The sequence below is a fragment of the Acinonyx jubatus genome, chromosome A3 (genome assembly GCF_027475565.1).
Source record: "Acinonyx jubatus isolate Ajub_Pintada_27869175 chromosome A3, VMU_Ajub_asm_v1.0, whole genome shotgun sequence".
Classification (NCBI taxonomy): Eukaryota; Metazoa; Chordata; class Mammalia; order Carnivora; family Felidae; genus Acinonyx; species Acinonyx jubatus.
In genome coordinates, this window is record NC_069388.1 from 22236989 (window position 1) to 22252866 (window position 15878).

Below are 15878 nucleotides of genomic sequence, written 5' to 3' on the forward strand. Positions count from 1 at the left end.
CGCTATGGCATGCAGTCTCCTAGTCATCTTACTTTGCCCTGTGCAAAACAGTGACACTGAGCACTAATAACTGTGCTCAGTGTCACCGTAGCTTGTTGTGACATGAGTTCCCAAGCCTCCTTGGATCCCCACCCTTGCCCACCTCTAACCCTAGCCATGGGTCCTGTCATTGTGCCCTGCCACCCAGTGGCAGAATGTGATCCCACATCAAGAAATGGTTCAGAGTAGGCCTGTCATAGGAATAATTGCTGAGGGCTGGGGGATTCAGGGAAATCTTGCCACGGAAGGGTGAGATCCAGACAGGCCCCAAGAGGGAAAAGGACATTCCAACCAGTGGGCCACATAGGCAAAAGCCCAGAAAAAAAAGAGTAGAGTATGGCTGCAGTGTAGAAAAGGTAGTCCTGCCAGAGAAAATGGTCTAGTTGCAGAGAGCCTCCTGAGTCTGGTGGAGGGGCTGGAGTCTGGTCCTGCTGGGAGGGGCATTCCCTTTTGCCAGCAGGGCTGAACTGGGAAGGGAAAGGGTGTCTGGGTATCCGGGGCCTCTGTGTCCATCACAGTATCTCTTTCAGATTTCCCTTGACCCTGTGCTTCTGAGTGGTCTGCTGAGGAACGATGGGAGGACAGCCCAGCAGAGGGAAAACCCAGCCAAGCCCAAGTTCAAGCCCCTCTGTGCAAGGCCCAGGCCCTGTGCCCACGCAAGCAGGTAGGCTGTGGGCCCTTCCCACACACGGTAAGGTTGCACAGCCCCAGACACCACTGCCTCTGTGGGCTTTCCTGACCAGCCACTCCAGCCTGACTTCAGGTGTCAGTGAGTGCCTGCTGTATACCAGGCCCTTCTTTGTGAACCGTACAGGCAGTGTCCCTGCTCTGGGGAAGCTTACATTTCAGCAGTCAGAACATTAAACGACTAGATAAACTAGAAAATGTGAGTAACAGGTGCTAACCAAGAGAGCATATTAGTCCCCCAGGTGTCTCCCAAGGCTTCCCTACTCTTCAACCAGTTTATTAGGAAATTGAGCTGCTAATTCCAAGACCAAATCTAAGACCAGCTCCACTTCTGTAGCTCTCCAAAGCTGTACTTTCCGGTATAATAGCCCCTAGCCATGTGCAGCTATTTAAATTCAAAGTAAGATTAATTAAAATGAAATTAAATATGTAGCTCCTCAGTCACATCAGCCACATTTCAAGTGCTCAGTTGCCATATGTAGCTAGTGTTTACCTGTTGGACACCACAGTTTTATAACACTTCCATCATCACAGAAAGTTCTATTGGACATCATTGCTGCAAAGTGTCTCTTCTTAGCCTGTACAATATTTGGAACAAAATTAAAGGCATGGTAATTGGAAGAAACTGGGACATATAATGCATACGCTGAACCTACAACTATGATTTTTAAGATAGTCCTGACTGAAAATGCCCATTTTTAGGACAATCAAAATATCCTAGAAATTCTAATATTTTGGTATCAAAACTATAGCCCCAGTTTGTTTCTTGTTCCCCCAAACAACCCACAAATAGTTTCTCGAATCACATCCTGATTTGGGGTTTTGATGGTGTATTCATCAGGGTTCTCCAGAGAAACAGAACCAATAGGGTTTGTGTATGTGGGTGTGTGTGTGTGTGGACACAGAATTTATTTTAAGAAATTGGTTCATGCAATTGTGGGGGCTGGCAAGTCTGAATTCTGCCAGATAGGCTGACAGGCTAGAGGCCCAGGGAAGAGTTAAGATTGCAGTCAAGTCTGGGGGCAGAATTCCCTCTTGCGTTCAGAACCTCAGTCTTTTTGTTTTAAGATCTTCAACTGACTGGATGAGGACCACCCACATTATGGAGAGTAATCTACTTTATTCAAAGTCCACTGATTTCAATTGTTATCTCAGGGCACCTGGGTGGATCAGTTGGTTAAGCATCTGACTCTTGATTTTGGCTCAGGTCATGATCCCAGAGTCATGGGATTGAGCTCTACATTGGACTCCAGGCTCTGTACTGAGCATGGAACCTGCTTAAGATTCTCTCTCTCTCACTCTGCCTCTCTCCCCGACTCACAAACATTCTCTTGCTCTCTCTAAACAAACAAAACAAACAAACAAACAAACAAAAAATTGTTATCTTCACAGCAACATGTAGACTTCTAGACTGGTGTTTGACCAAATATCAGGGTACTGTGGGCCAGCCACATTGACACATAAAATTGATCATCACAGATAACAAATTACTCTAAACCAAGCAGCACTTTTAGGAGGACTGACATGGGCACACACTTAAACAGAACTAGGAGACTGCGGAGCCAAATACCTGGATGTCTGGGCAGAAGCTATCCCCAATCTGAAAATTCCCCTGCAATAGCTGAGGCCTCTTTCCCCTCCTCAGCCCTGCCCCTAATATCCTCATCTTCCTAATGCCAGCCTCCCACAGGCATTAATGCCCTGGGCTCTGTAGTTCTGTTGGGGAGGCAGCTGCCTCTTTGTAGCCACTCAGTCTGCACAAAGAGCCTGGGGCCCACCAGGCTGAGCAGGAAGAGACCTGGAAACCACACAGACCTCCCCCTCGTTTCCTCTGAATCTAGCCACAGGCCACGGCCCCAATGCTGCTCTGAGTCATGGCCAGGCTGCTGAGGGGGCTGACCTCCGGCAGGTGCTCTGGGGGTTCTCCCTGCCTGTGAGACCCGAGGGGAACTGTGTTCCTCTCTCTGACAGGGTCTCCAGGGGGAAGGGTGGGCCTCTCTCTTGGTAGGTCAACCCCTGGTCCCAGCAAGAGGACAGATTTGGGGCAGCCCCTTCCATGAGTCATTTGTCCATCAGTCTTGCATCTGTTCAAAATCTACCAAGGCTGTACCACATGCCAGGCCTTGTGCCGGGGCCAAGGGACATAGAATGGACAAGATAGGCACAGCCCCTGCCTTCAGAGACAGTCAAGTCCCAGAGACAGGAGCTAAACCAATAGTCAGTTGCAGTTGTTATATTTTGGTGACAGTGTGTTTTAAGGGGTTCTTATTGAAAGTGTGTGCTGAGGGACTCATCACAAAGACTTCACCAAGAAGGGACATTTTATCCAGGGAGTGAAGGATGAAGGCAAGTTGTCCAGGAGGATGGTCAGTGAGTGGGACAGCAAGCATATGCAGCTCAGTAACAAGTAGGGGTGCAATTCCAGGGCTTCCAGGAGGCAAAGGGGTCCTTCCAGGCCATCTTGTTGAAGGATGCCCTCCACAAGACTTGCTTGCATTGTTTATCTGGGCATCAGGCATTTTCAGGCATCAGGCATTTCCCTGCACCATGTGATGGCCAGGCCCTGTGCTATATAGACAGCTCTGAGGAGCTCCATTCTGTGGTCACCATGTAGATCAGCACATGTGTCTGGGAGGACATGTAGGAACCAGGTCCCTTTCTGGGAATGCCGTGTCATTCTTCCCATGTCCACCTGGAGCCTAGGCCCTCATATCACACAGTGTCCAAATCTGGGTCTGCCCCACCCATCCCCTGGGTCCTTGTCTGTTCATCTGCTCTCCCTTCCCCATCTCCTGGGGCATCTGTCTAGAAGGCTTCATAGAGCCTGCTGAGGCCTTGGATCCTTCAGGAGCATCTATGAGACAGATAAACTTTTCTTGCTGACCTTGATTGCTTTTCATAGCTTGATGCACTGATGTGCTAACAAGTCTGTCTCTCTTTTCCCTTTGTTTCAGAGACCCCTGATGAACTGGGATAAGGAGGAAGGAGAGGGAGGGACACTGGATGTGGGTGAAGTGGCTCTCAGCAGCCTGTGGAGGGCAGGGTTTTCAGGATGAGAAGGCCCAGACAGATATCAGGAGGTCTAGTTAGAATGGGCAGGCTGATCCCTGAGGCGGACGAAGGATGAACATCCTGTGCTGAGGGAGCTGCTTGCCACCTACCATCCAACCTCAAAGTTGGGCCTCATGACCACCGTGTCTTTGGGACCAGTCCTGGTGTGATGGGGCAGGGGTAAGGGGAGGCTTAGCATCCTCTGGCTCCATGGCTTCCTCTCTCAATGTCAGTGTCCCAGAGAGTCTGGACTTTTTTGGTGAGGTGCTACAGCTGTCCAGCCAAGTCCCCCCAACTTGGGCCCATGAGTAAGCCACAGTGGTCACCCAACCCAACAGTGCCCCATGGGAAGAGGGACAGGGAATGCCATAGAAGCTACTCCTGGCACAGTACCCTACCTCATCTCAGTTGCCTTGCTGAGCAATGGGGCTGACCAGAGAGGACTACCCGGAGCTTGTGAGGGCTGAGGTGATGCGTGCAGCACCCAGTCAGATCCTGACACTCAGCAGCCACTCAGTAAGGGATGGCAGGCATGTGGCCAGGATGCTTGACTGGGCCACATACACTTGCTGAGTGTTTACTCTGGGCCAGGCCTGGTATAGTGGGCCCCTGGGACCCCAAGTTTTCTCGGCAGCACAGACCTACACCTGTCATTTTGGACAAAGACCATGGGAGAGCCATGCTCCCCACACGCATGGCATTGTGGAGTTACAAAGCCTGTCCACATCTGTGATTTCATTGGCTCCTCCAGGAGCCCTCCTCCTCCTATGCTCACCCTGGACTTCACCCCTCAAAGTTAGTCCATCCAGTGCCCATGTCATTAGAACTTGTAGAAACTGAGCTCAGAGATCTGTGCTGATAACCTGATTAGAGCTGTAGTTTTTAAGTTTGCTGAGCAGGGGAATCCTTTTATCAAAATCTTCTTGAAGATCTCCATATAAAAGAGGATTATAACCAGGGGCCCCACTCCTCTTGACACACTAACCTATTCCCTGAGGTGACTGCAAAAGATGTCTGGGCATTCCTAGGGCTCTGCAGAGGCCCACTGAAAAAGCTTCAGATTCCAGGGTGACCCTCTTGGAATCCCAGCAGGCATGATCCCCAGGGTGCCCATGAAGGAGTTGATTGTGGAAGCCCGGACTCCACTAGACTTCACATGTGGAGGGAGGACTAGCCGAAAAGGTGACCGTCTCTGTCCCTCTATGCAGAGAGAAACAGGGCCACAGCTGTGGCCCTGAGCAGTTTCCCGGTAGGCGAGCACACAGAGCTGTCGCTGAGACTGGGGGAGCCGTTGACCATCATCTCTGAGTAAGTCCTCCTGCGGGGAAGGATGGGGTGCTCTGCTTTCTCTCCCTGACACCTGAAGATACACTATTGGGAGAAGGGGCCCTTCCCTCCAGAAGAAAAGAGCATGGCCTTTGGTGCTGAGCTCACATATGGCCCTAATGATTTCAGGAAGCTTGACACACCTGCAGGAAGAAACAGTAGGTGGGCAGGGCCTTGCAGGGGGCCCTGAATCCTGCCATCTATTGCCCAGGAGGTACCAGCACTGGGTGGTACAAGGAAACCTGGGAATCACAGGTGGGATAGGTGGCCAGCCACAGGAGCCAGCCTGGTGGGTCCTCATGAATCCTAAATGAGCAGTTCCCCTCCTTTCTCTCTCCAGAGATGGAGACTGGTCGACGGTGGTGTCAGAAGTTTCAGGCATAGAATATAACATCCCCAGCATCCACGTGGCCAAAATCTCCCATGGGTGAGTTCACACCCCAGGCCCTGACTTAAGGGAACTTCCTGCTTTCTCTTCCCACAAGCATATCCTTTATGGCCAGTCCTATGCTGAGCAAAACTGGGGCGAGGGGAGAATCAGGCCTGGGCCCTGCCCTCAAGAAGAGTGAACAGCTAGCCATCTCAGGTCAGCCTGTGAGACTTGGGAGCCCGGAGGAGGGGGCTCAGAAAGGCCCCATAGAGATGTCTTCTGGGCTTTGGAGGGTGGCCAGGAGTTCAGTGAAGGTGAATGCTGAAAGGGAGTAGCCTTGAATATGTGTCCTAAATGTCCTGAGGCAAGAAAATGGAGGGGTGGTGCCCCACAACTTAACAAGCCTGTCTTTCTAAGAGGTGCCTCGAGGGAAGGCAGGACATGGGGGATGCAGGGTCTCTTACAAAGTGTGGGCCACTGCTCTCCGAGAGTGAGTGACAAAAGAAACTGACTCCAGAGCAAATTCTGTGTCGTGAGAGAGAAAGGAAGTGAACTGCCTTTGGGTGGGATCTACCTGCATAATATGGAGTCATACAAGTACACTGTGTGTGACAGCCACTCTTCTGAGAGAAAATACAGCTCTGGCACTGGATGGCCTTCCTTTTCTGAGGCTCATGGGGATATCTGGCTCTGATGAGAGTAGTGCAGGGATCCTGAGACCTGTGGACATCTTGTAGAATAAACACACAGAGGTTGTCGGCATCCAGGTGAAACCCGTCTTGCCCACGTTTTTCCTAATAGCCTGGCCCTGCTGGCAAGAGATTTTGCATCTCCAGTGTGGTACTGAAGTTTCAGCCAAGGAAACACTGACCACCTCCCAGAGTCCCCTTCCCTTGCCTTTCCATCTACTTTCCAGTGTTTGTAAGTCACATGAATGGCTTGTTTTATTTACTATAAAACTAGGCTGTTTATTGCTGGCACCAAGCAAGTCATGGCTTCTCTGATTTATTTACTTGGAATTGACTCAACTCTGACTTTGGCTTTGACTGTGGAATTTCACACGATGACAGGGAGGCAGCCATTTCCATTGAGTTGGCTTCTGAAGGTTTTCCCAGGGACCATAGGGCATGGCTCTGGGGACATTAGAAGGCTGATGGACTAGTAAGCCAAAAAAATTCCTGCAAAACCACCAAACTTTCCACTGTGGTTAAGTCCTTCATGAACATATAGGTGAAGGATTAAGTGAAAGGAGAAAGGAAAACAGAGGACCAGAGTAATCAACAATCCAGCAGTGAAAGAGGCACTGAGGAGTAGGTTATGAAGATCTGTGCTTTGGGAGGCACATATGATGATTGATAGGCCGCATGATTTTTCCCAAGATTTTAGAATGTCTTGAACATTCTAGTTCCAGCATTTCTACCCACAATAAGCTCCAGTGGGAGTTAGATTTCACTGATAATGAATACATGTTCACTCACATGCCTTTTTGACTACAAAGTTAAACTTTAAAACATTCAAATAAAATACTTACTAAAATTAAAAACAAGGGGTGCCTGGGTGGTTCAGTCGGTTAAGTGTCTGACTTCGGCTCAGGTCGTGATCTCAAGGTCCGTGAGTTCGAGCCCCGTGTTGGGCTCTGTGCTGACAGCTCAGAGCCTGGAGCCTATTTCAGATTCTGTGTCTCCCTCTCTCTCTGACCCTCCCCCGTTCATGCTCTGTCTCTCTCTGTCTCAAAAATAAATAAAGGTTAAAAAAAAATTAAAAAAAAAAACACAACAAAATAAAACCGGCAATTATTGGAAAGGTAAAGGCTTGGAAAGGTGAGTGGCTAGCATAGGGGTACTGGAGGAGCTGGGCAGTGATAGGAGAGAGTCTGTGATCACCTCACCTGCCCCTAGCCCCAACGACTTGGAAATGAGGTCTCCAGGTAGAAAAACCTGGGACTGACCCCATGAGGTTATCCTCTGAGGCGTCTGGAGCCAGGACTAAGGCAAAGCTGGGGAGCCCTTGGAGACCATGTACAGTTGGAACTCTGAGGTCCAGAGATGGAGGAGGGGTGGAGTAGAGCCTTGGCCCATCCCCACTCCAGGGTGACTTCTCTCTGTCCCTCCCCCAGGTGGCTGTATGAGGGCCTGAGCCGGGAGAAAGCTGAGGAACTGCTGTTGCTGCCTGGAAACCCCGGAGGGGCCTTCCTCATCCGGGAGAGCCAAACCAGGAGAGGTGGGTAAGCTCAGTCCTGGCTTGTCCTTTGAATGCTGAGAGTCAAGTGTGAGGTGACTTGGGGATAGAAGTAGAAGGCTGGATGTGAAGGGCTATAGTACCTGGCTTTGGAGTTGGGCAGTCTGGCTGACTGACACCAGGTTGCTGCCACAAGAGCCCATTTATAAAAGTGGGTGTGAATGGTCCACAGTGGGGATCCGGGCTCAACCTACACTTTGGCAACTGGGTCTTGTAACAGAGTACAGTCACATGATTTCCCTGCCCTGACCAGCAATGATTCCTTCCTCCCCAAAACACAACACAATTCTGATCTCTTGGCAAAAAGTTGTCAAGTTCACAAGGTCTCTGTACTTTGGTTCACCATCAGTCAGAACTAGAAAACTCATTGGAAGTCAGCTCTTGGGGCTCCTGGGTGGCTCAGTCAGTTAAGTGTCCGACTTCGGCTCAGGTCATGATCTCACAGCTTGTGAGTTTGAGCCCCACATCAGGCTCTGTGCTGGTAGTGCAGAACCTGGAGCCCGCTTCGAGTTCTGTGTCTCCCACTCTCTCTGTCCCTCCCCTGTCCCTGCTCACCTTCTGTCTGTCTGTCTCTCTCAACAATAAATAAACATTAAAAAAAATAAAAAGAAGTCAGCTCTTGATCTTCTTCTTTCTGCCGTATAGATGGGGTTAGATGAGGAAACAGAGGCCCAAAGAGGGGTAGGGACATGTCACATTGCACATTCATATGGGACTTCTCCCATTTCAGATTCAGAACCTTTGCAAACAAGACACAAAGTTGATAGAGCCTGTCTCTGATGCCCTGCCTCCCTCTGAGGTGCTGTCCTGAGACCCTTACAGTGAGGGCAGAGAGGGATGTTGAAAGAGTGGCTGTGCTGACGTTTATGTTAGACCTTTTTGTGCCTTCAAACTACCCTGTGGGGGATTGTATTTCCACTGTCCCCATTTTATAGATGAGGAAAGTGAGGCTTAGAGAGGAGAAATGATCTGCCTGGAGAGACATGACTAAGTGTGAAGCTGGGATTCAAACTCAGCTGAGGTCCGTCTCACTTCAGACTCCCAAGAAAGGTCCATGTGTCACAATAATGGCAAAACTGCAAGTGCAGTGGAAGCGTAGGGAGGAGATACTTAGGAGCGAGGACAGGCCTCCTGTGCTTGCCCTAATTTGAACCAACCATGATGGGTTGTCAGGGTCCTTTGCTCCCAGTCTCCTTCCTGAGGCCCCCTTCAGCACATCTTTGCCTCCCTTCTCCTTCCTTCAGAAGCTCGTTAGATTGACTTCTCCCCAGCCCCTCTGATACTTTTCAGGCAACATCAGCAACCCACCCTCACACCCAAAGGCTGGCTGAGACTGGGGCTGGCCTGAGTGCAGCAGCTGCAAACAGGAAACCACAGCAGTGGGGCTCACTGGGACAAGGGTGCTGCAAACCAGGCCCCAGTGATCTTGAGAAGCCACAGGAAGTGTTCCATGTTCAGCTGCCCCATCCCCACCCCTTCTCTGGCCAGGTTTAGCCACAACTGCATGGTGACCAGCACTTACTGCCCCTTTCCTAAGAAAGCAAATATGCAGGAGGAATTGGCTGGGAAATAAAGGAGAAAGCAGATAAGGATCCATAACGATCTTTAAAGATCCATAAACATCCACATGATTCCTGAGATTAAGGTTAGATTTGACTCTGAGCTTTCCCATAGCCAATCCCAAAAGGAGGTAGATCAGAATGCAGCTCTCATTATCAAAAAAGGAAGAGCTTTGTCAGTTCTGCAGGAAAGGCAATGGTTTCCCCAGTACTAATTTCTAATCTGTCATCTGAGGCTTCCTTTAGGGCAGTGTTTGTCAAGCTGCAGATTGAAACCCTTTTGTGGGCCAAGAAATTAGTTTAATTCAGTGGTTTTAGAGCAGTGGGTCTGAAATCTGAGTGGCCATCAGAATCACCTAGAGGACTTAAAACAAAGAACTGGCCAAACACCCAGATTTTTGTTTGGTGGGTCTAGGGCAGAACCTGATAATTTGTCTTTCCAACAAGTTTGCAGGTAATGCTGTTGCTGCTGCTCTGGGGACCACACTTTAAGAACCATTGATTTAGGGGCACCTGGTTGGCTCAGTCGGTAGAGCATGTGACTCTTGATCTCTCAGGGTCATGAGTTCGAGCCCTATGGTGGGCATTGAGAGAGAAAGAGAGAGAGAGTGTGAGCGTGTGCACACTCGAGTTAAGGGAAGGGGCAGAGAAAAAGGGAGAGAAAGACAATCCCAAGCAGGCCTGGCACAGACAACGAGGAGCCCTATGTGGGGCTTGAAACCATGAACCATAAAATCATGCCCTGAGCCAAAGTCAAGAGTCAGAGGCTAAACTGCTCCTACCACCCAGGAGCACCCCCCGCCCCCCACCGGCCAAAAAAAATCTTGAAGAAAAAAAAAACAAAACCAAATGCTGATCTAGACCTTGGCTGCAAGTTGGAATCATCTGCTTTATAAATTACTGATGCCTTGCACCCAACCCCCAGGGTTTCTGATTTAATGGGTCAGGGGTGTGTCCTATGCCCTAGAAGATATAAAAGTCCCACCAGGTCATTCTGATATGCAGCCAGGGTTGAGACCCTTTCATTTAGTGGATCTGGACCAGTGAGTGTTTGAAGTGAAATATAAGCAGAAAACTCCAAGGTGCATCACTGGGGTTAGGAGAAATATTGTTTCATCCTATTTTTGTTTTAAGTAATTTTAAGTGTGTCCTGGGTCACAGTGTAAAATTTCATACTATGGTTTGTAGTAAAAAAAAAAAAAGTTTTGCACTGCAGCTCTATGAGGCCTGAGTAACATCACAGAACATTGGTTCTCAGACATGAGTGTATAGGAATTGTCAGGGAAATTTCTTGACAATACAGACTCTTGGGCCCCTTCTGACTCTATTTACAGGGCTCAGAGGTCAGAAATCTTCTTCCTTCACAAGTTCTCTGAATGGTTCTTATGTTCTTTTAAGCTTGAAAACCCAGTTCTAATCTAGGGAAACCAGAATTAAGTAGTAAGGGACAATGTTTTTTACATTTACATAATGCATATTGTCATATATAATAGTAATTAACTATTGATTGAGTGAATGTTATCGGGATTGGCTTTTCTTTGTATCAAGGTCCAAACATACATCTGGGAAGGGAATTTGAGTTTGTGTGTGGAACAAGGAGGGAGGCCTAGGGCCTGTGAGCTCCCAAGAACACTACTCAGAGTCTGGACAGAGGAGGGTACGACTAAGACCTCTCCATCTTCCCCAGAGTCCCTCTGGCACATCTGTCTATGTTCTAAACCTGGGGGAAATCATGGCAGGGCCCAAGTCAGGCCCCAAACCTTGGTATGTGAAGGGGCACTGATGACTCTGTGGAGGTCACAGGACTGCTCCAGAGGTCAGCACCAGGGTCAGCCCCAACAGCATTTTCCCCCTACCCCCTCACCTTCCTGCTGTCCTACTGTGTGTCTTTTCTGTGATGGGAACTGTGAGGGAGGTTGAGGATCAAGACATGCTTCCTGCCACTGAGGGGCTCACTTCTGTCTATTCTGTCAGCTGGGAAGCACTTGTTGAGCATCTCCTCTGAGTCAGGACTGCTAGATCATGGTTCCTATCCTCAGGCTGCAGACAGTGGAAAGTCCAAGGTGCAGCATCCCCAAGGCTATCAGCCTCTCAGAGGCCTCAGCAGATGAAGTTCAGGAGGTCCTGCTAGGTCCGTCTCCCCCCCACAGCTTCCTATCTGATCCCTCATACCACTATGGACCTCACCCCACCTCCTGGTATCATAATCAGAACACCAGGGAAAACATGGTGCCTGACCCCAGAGGTCCCTGCAGGCCAAGATGTGACATTGGCTAATGAAGCTAGAGCTTTCTGGAATCCAGGACATTGTACCTCTCTTGCCTTTTTCCCAGTGGATCTCCCTTCAATCCCAGTTGTTGTTTTTTTTAAGTAGGCTCCATGCTGGACATGGAGCCCAATTCGGGGCTTGAACTCATGACCCTGAGATCAAGACCTGAGCTGAAATCAAGAGTTGGACACTTAACTGACTGAGCCACTCAGGCACCATCCCACCCCGACCACTTCTGTAGCTACTGTAAACTTATTATTATTTTTTAGGTTTATTTATTTATTTTGAGAGAGACAGAGACAGCATGAGTAGGGAAGGGGCAGAGAGAGGAGAAGACAGACAATCCTAAGCAGGCTCCACCCTGTCAGCATGGAACCCAATGTGGGGCTCAAACTCATGAAACCATGAGATCATGACCTGAGCTGAAACCAAGAGTCAGATGCTTAACTGACTGAGCCACCTAGGTGCCCCATAAACTTATTTCTTAAACAAACAAACAAAAAATGTATGTGGTCTAAGAGCACAAGAACTAAATATTTGAAATGAGGACCATAAAGGAAAATTCCAGCTGTGACATGTGCTAGCAGAACAACACTTCTTTCCTAGAGTATAAAGATCTAATTACCTATGTCTGGGCCCAGTGCAGTGCCAGCATACAGTAAGTGCTCAAAGAATGTATACTGAGTAAGTGAATGAGTGTATGAATGGAAATTGAGGGGAGAGGAGAGGATGGAGAGCTGGGGTAGACTTTCCCCGAATACCATGTGTGCTCATGAATAGTGGTGGGTGCGCAAATAGTGGCAAACCCTCCTCCAGACTGCTTGTAATCATGGCTCTGCCCGCCATTTATCGCAGAGATTCATTCAGTCATTCAACAAATGGATATTGTATGGTGACTTTGTGCCAACTATTCTAAGCAGCAGGGATGAAACAGTATAAAAAGCAGAATCCCTACCTACAATCCAGTTGGCAAAATGGGCAGTGAACAAATAAATAATAAAGTGTCCGATCATGGTAAGTACCACATAGAAACAATAAAGCAGCGTAAGAGGAACAGGGTCATGGGACATGTGCAAGTATGCAAAGTCCTTGTGGTAGATGCATCCTCAGGAAGGGCAGGTGTACCCGGAAGCAGATCCAAGGTCACTGGGAGTCAGGTCATGCAGGGTGTTTCTAGGGTGAGAACTTTGGTTCTCAGTGACATAACCTGATCCCTCCACTGCTGCTGAGAGGATTTGGGGGCGGGGTGATGAGGTGAAAGTGGGAAGCCACATGGGAAGTTGTTGCAGGTTCCTCCAGTGTGAGAAGTGGTTGGATTCTGGATATGTTCTGAACGTAGGCAGTAGGGTTTTCTGTCAGGCTGTATGTGAGATGTGAGAATGGAAGCAGTGAGGTTGACTCCAGGGTTAGAGCTTAGTAACAGATGGCACAGTGCTGCTGTTTTTCTGAGATTGGAAGATAGAGGAAGGATAAATCAGAACCATCCTTCAGGAGGCTCATGATTGGTTATATGTGTTTTGGGGTGAGGGAGGGTTGAGGGACAGGTGATGGCAGAGCAGGACACAAAAGCACTGGTGCCTGGTCAAGCTTTGAGCTGGGGCTTCTCCCAGGCAGGGAAGGTGTTCTGGAGGGAAGTTGTCTGAACAAAACTGAGTTGTAAAAGTAAGCTGGTGGTTACTCAGATGTAAGAGTGTTCAATATAAAAGGAACAGTGGGTGCAAAGGACCAGAGGCCTGATACAGGTTATTGGGTGCTTGCTACATGCCAGACACTGCTAAATGCTTTACGTGCTTCACCACTCAAATCCTTGAGGTGATCTGTGAGACTGGGAGAATCATTATTCCCCTTTACAGATGAAGAAACAGATCTGAGAGGTCAAATTATGTGCTTAGAGACACAGCTAGTGAGCATGGGACAATAGGGGTGTTATATAGCATGTGGCTGTGTTGTGAGCCCAGGGAGTCTGAGTTAAAGTGGATATGTCCTGGAACTGGGAAAGAGCAGTAGGTATTTGGGACTGGATGGAGTATGTAGTGAGAAGGAACAGCGGGATACCAGCACATAGGCCAGTCACAGATGGCACTGGTAGGTGACCTGTGTCCACAGTGGGTTATCAACCCCACATGGGATTGACAGAGCTTATTATCCCTGAGCCTATCAGCTAGATACGCAGTATAGCTACCCTTACTGCTTTTAGTAACTATGGCGACAGTGACCAGCATGGAGTGGCTGGAGAATCTTGCAGAGCATATAGGAACTTGGTCACTTGGTTCAGCTGGGTTGATTGGCCTTGAGAGCTTATTCTCCAATATTTAGCCCTTTCCCATCCACAAGCCATTTTAGAGTCACAGCTCAGCTCCAGAAGATACTTTTTTAAAAAGATTTTATTGTTAAGTAATCTCTATACCCAATGTGGGGCCAAAACTCACAACCCTGGGATCAAGAGTCATATGCTGTACTGACTGAGCCAGCCAGGCACCCCAAGAAAAGACAACAACTCTTCTTTTTCTTCTCCTTCTCCTTCTTCTCCTCCTCCTCCTCCTCCTTTTCCTCCTCCTCCTTCTCCTCCTCCTCCTCCTTCTCCTCCTCCTTCTCCTTCTCCTTCTTCTCCTTCTCCTTCTCCTTCTTCTCCTTCTCCTTCTTCTCCTTCTCCCCCCCCTCCTCCCCCTCCTTTTCCCCCTCCTCCTCCTCCCCCTCCTCCTCCTTCCTTCTTCTTCTCCTCATCCTCCTCTTCTCCTCTTCCTCCTCCTCCTCCTCTTCTTCTTCTCCTCTCCCTCCTCCTCCTCCTCTTCTTCTCCTCTTCCTCCTCCTCCTCCTCTTCTTCTTCTCCTCTCCCTCCTCCTCCTCTTCTTCTTCTCCTCTCCCTCCTCCTCCTCCTCCTCTTCTTCTTCTCCTCTCCCTCCTCCTCCTCTTCTTCTTCTCCTCTCCCTCCTCCTCCTCTTCTTCTTCTCCTCCCCTCCTCCTCCTCTTCTTCTTCTCCTCTCCCTCCTCCTCCTCTTCTTCTTCTCCTCTCCCTCCTCCTCCTCTTCTTCTTCTCCTCTCCCTCCTCCTCCTCTTCTTCTTCTCCTCTCCCTCCTCCTCCTCCTCCTCCTCTTCTTCTTCTCCTCTCCCTCCTCCTCCTCTTCTTCTTCTCCTCTCCCTCCTCCTCCTCCTCTTCTTCTCCTCCCCTCCTCCTCCTCTTCTTCTTCTCCTCTCCCTCCTCCTCCTCTTCTTCTTCTCCTCTCCCTCCTCCTCCTCTTCTTCTTCTCCTCTCCCTCCTCCTCCTCTTCTTCTTCTCCTCTCCCTCCTCCTCCTCCTTCCCCCTCCTCCTTCTTTTGAGAGAAAAAAAGAAAGAAAGGACACAAGTGAGCAAGGGGCAGAGAAGGAAGGAGGGAGGGAGGGAGGGAGGGAGAGAGAGAGAGAGAGAGAGAGAGAGAGAGAGAGAGAGAAAGATTACGAAGCAGGGCACACCAGAAGTGGGGCTTGTGTTTTACCTAAAGCAGGGCTTATGTTCACCTAAAGCAGGGCTCGAGCTCACCTGAAGCGGAGTTCAAGCTCACCCCAAGCAGGGCTTGAGCTCACTGGATGTGGGACTTGAACTCATGAATGGTGAAATCATGACCTGAGCCAAAGTAAGATGCTTAACAACTGAACCACCCAGACACACAAGAAGAGACTCTTCTTAAAGGTACAACAGTCAAGGGGCCCTCAGAGTCAGGCAGAGAATAAGGAAAAGGAAGCAGAGAACTTACTCCACACTTTTTTTTAAAGCTTACTTATTTATCTTGAGAGAGAGAGAGAACGTGTGGGGGAGGAGCAGAGAGACAGGGAGAGAGAGAGAGAGAAAATCCCAGACTCCATGCTGACAGTGTGGAGCCTGACCAGGGGCTTGAACTCATGAACTGTGAGGTCATGACCCGAGCCAAAAACAAGAGTCAGATGCTTAACTGACTGAGCCACCCAGGGGCCTCACACTTCTTGATGTATATGGATTTTGTATCCTATAGCCTTGCTAAATTCACTTAATAGTTGTAGTAGCATTTTTGTGTTTTAAGATTTTATTTTTAAGTAATCTCTATACCCAACATGGGGCTCAAACTCACAACCCCGAGATCAAGAGTCTCATACTCTACCAACTCTACTATCACCCCACTAGTTGCTTTTTTGTAGATTCCTTAGGATTCGCTACATACATGATCATATTATCTATAAGTACAGTTTACTTGTTTTCCAATCTGTATACCTTTTATCTCTTTTTCTTGCCTTATTGCACTGGCTAGGACCTCTAGTATGATAATGAAGTGGTGAGTACACTCTTGCTTTGTTCCCAATCTTAGAAGGAAAAATTCAGTCTTTCTTA

General features: G+C 48.9%; 1 protein-coding gene across 4 annotated transcripts in view; it reads left to right on the forward strand.

Annotated features, from left to right (window-relative positions):
* The window catches only part of SLA2 (Src like adaptor 2), a 31645-nt gene that overhangs the window by 4185 nt on the left and 11582 nt on the right, over positions 1–15878 (forward strand). For 2 of the 4 annotated variants that reach the window (XM_015077142.3, XM_027070024.2), the window contains exons 2-5: positions 570–703; positions 4986–5085; positions 5444–5530; positions 7590–7693. In XM_015077142.3, coding sequence (XP_014932628.1) covers positions 613–703; positions 4986–5085; positions 5444–5530; positions 7590–7693 — 382 coding nt within the window. In that variant the 5' untranslated portion in view covers positions 570–612. The remainder of the gene's footprint in view (positions 1–569; positions 704–4985; positions 5086–5443; positions 5531–7589; positions 7694–15878) is intronic. The other 2 variants (XM_053199998.1, XM_053199999.1) reach the window with 2 other exon arrangements.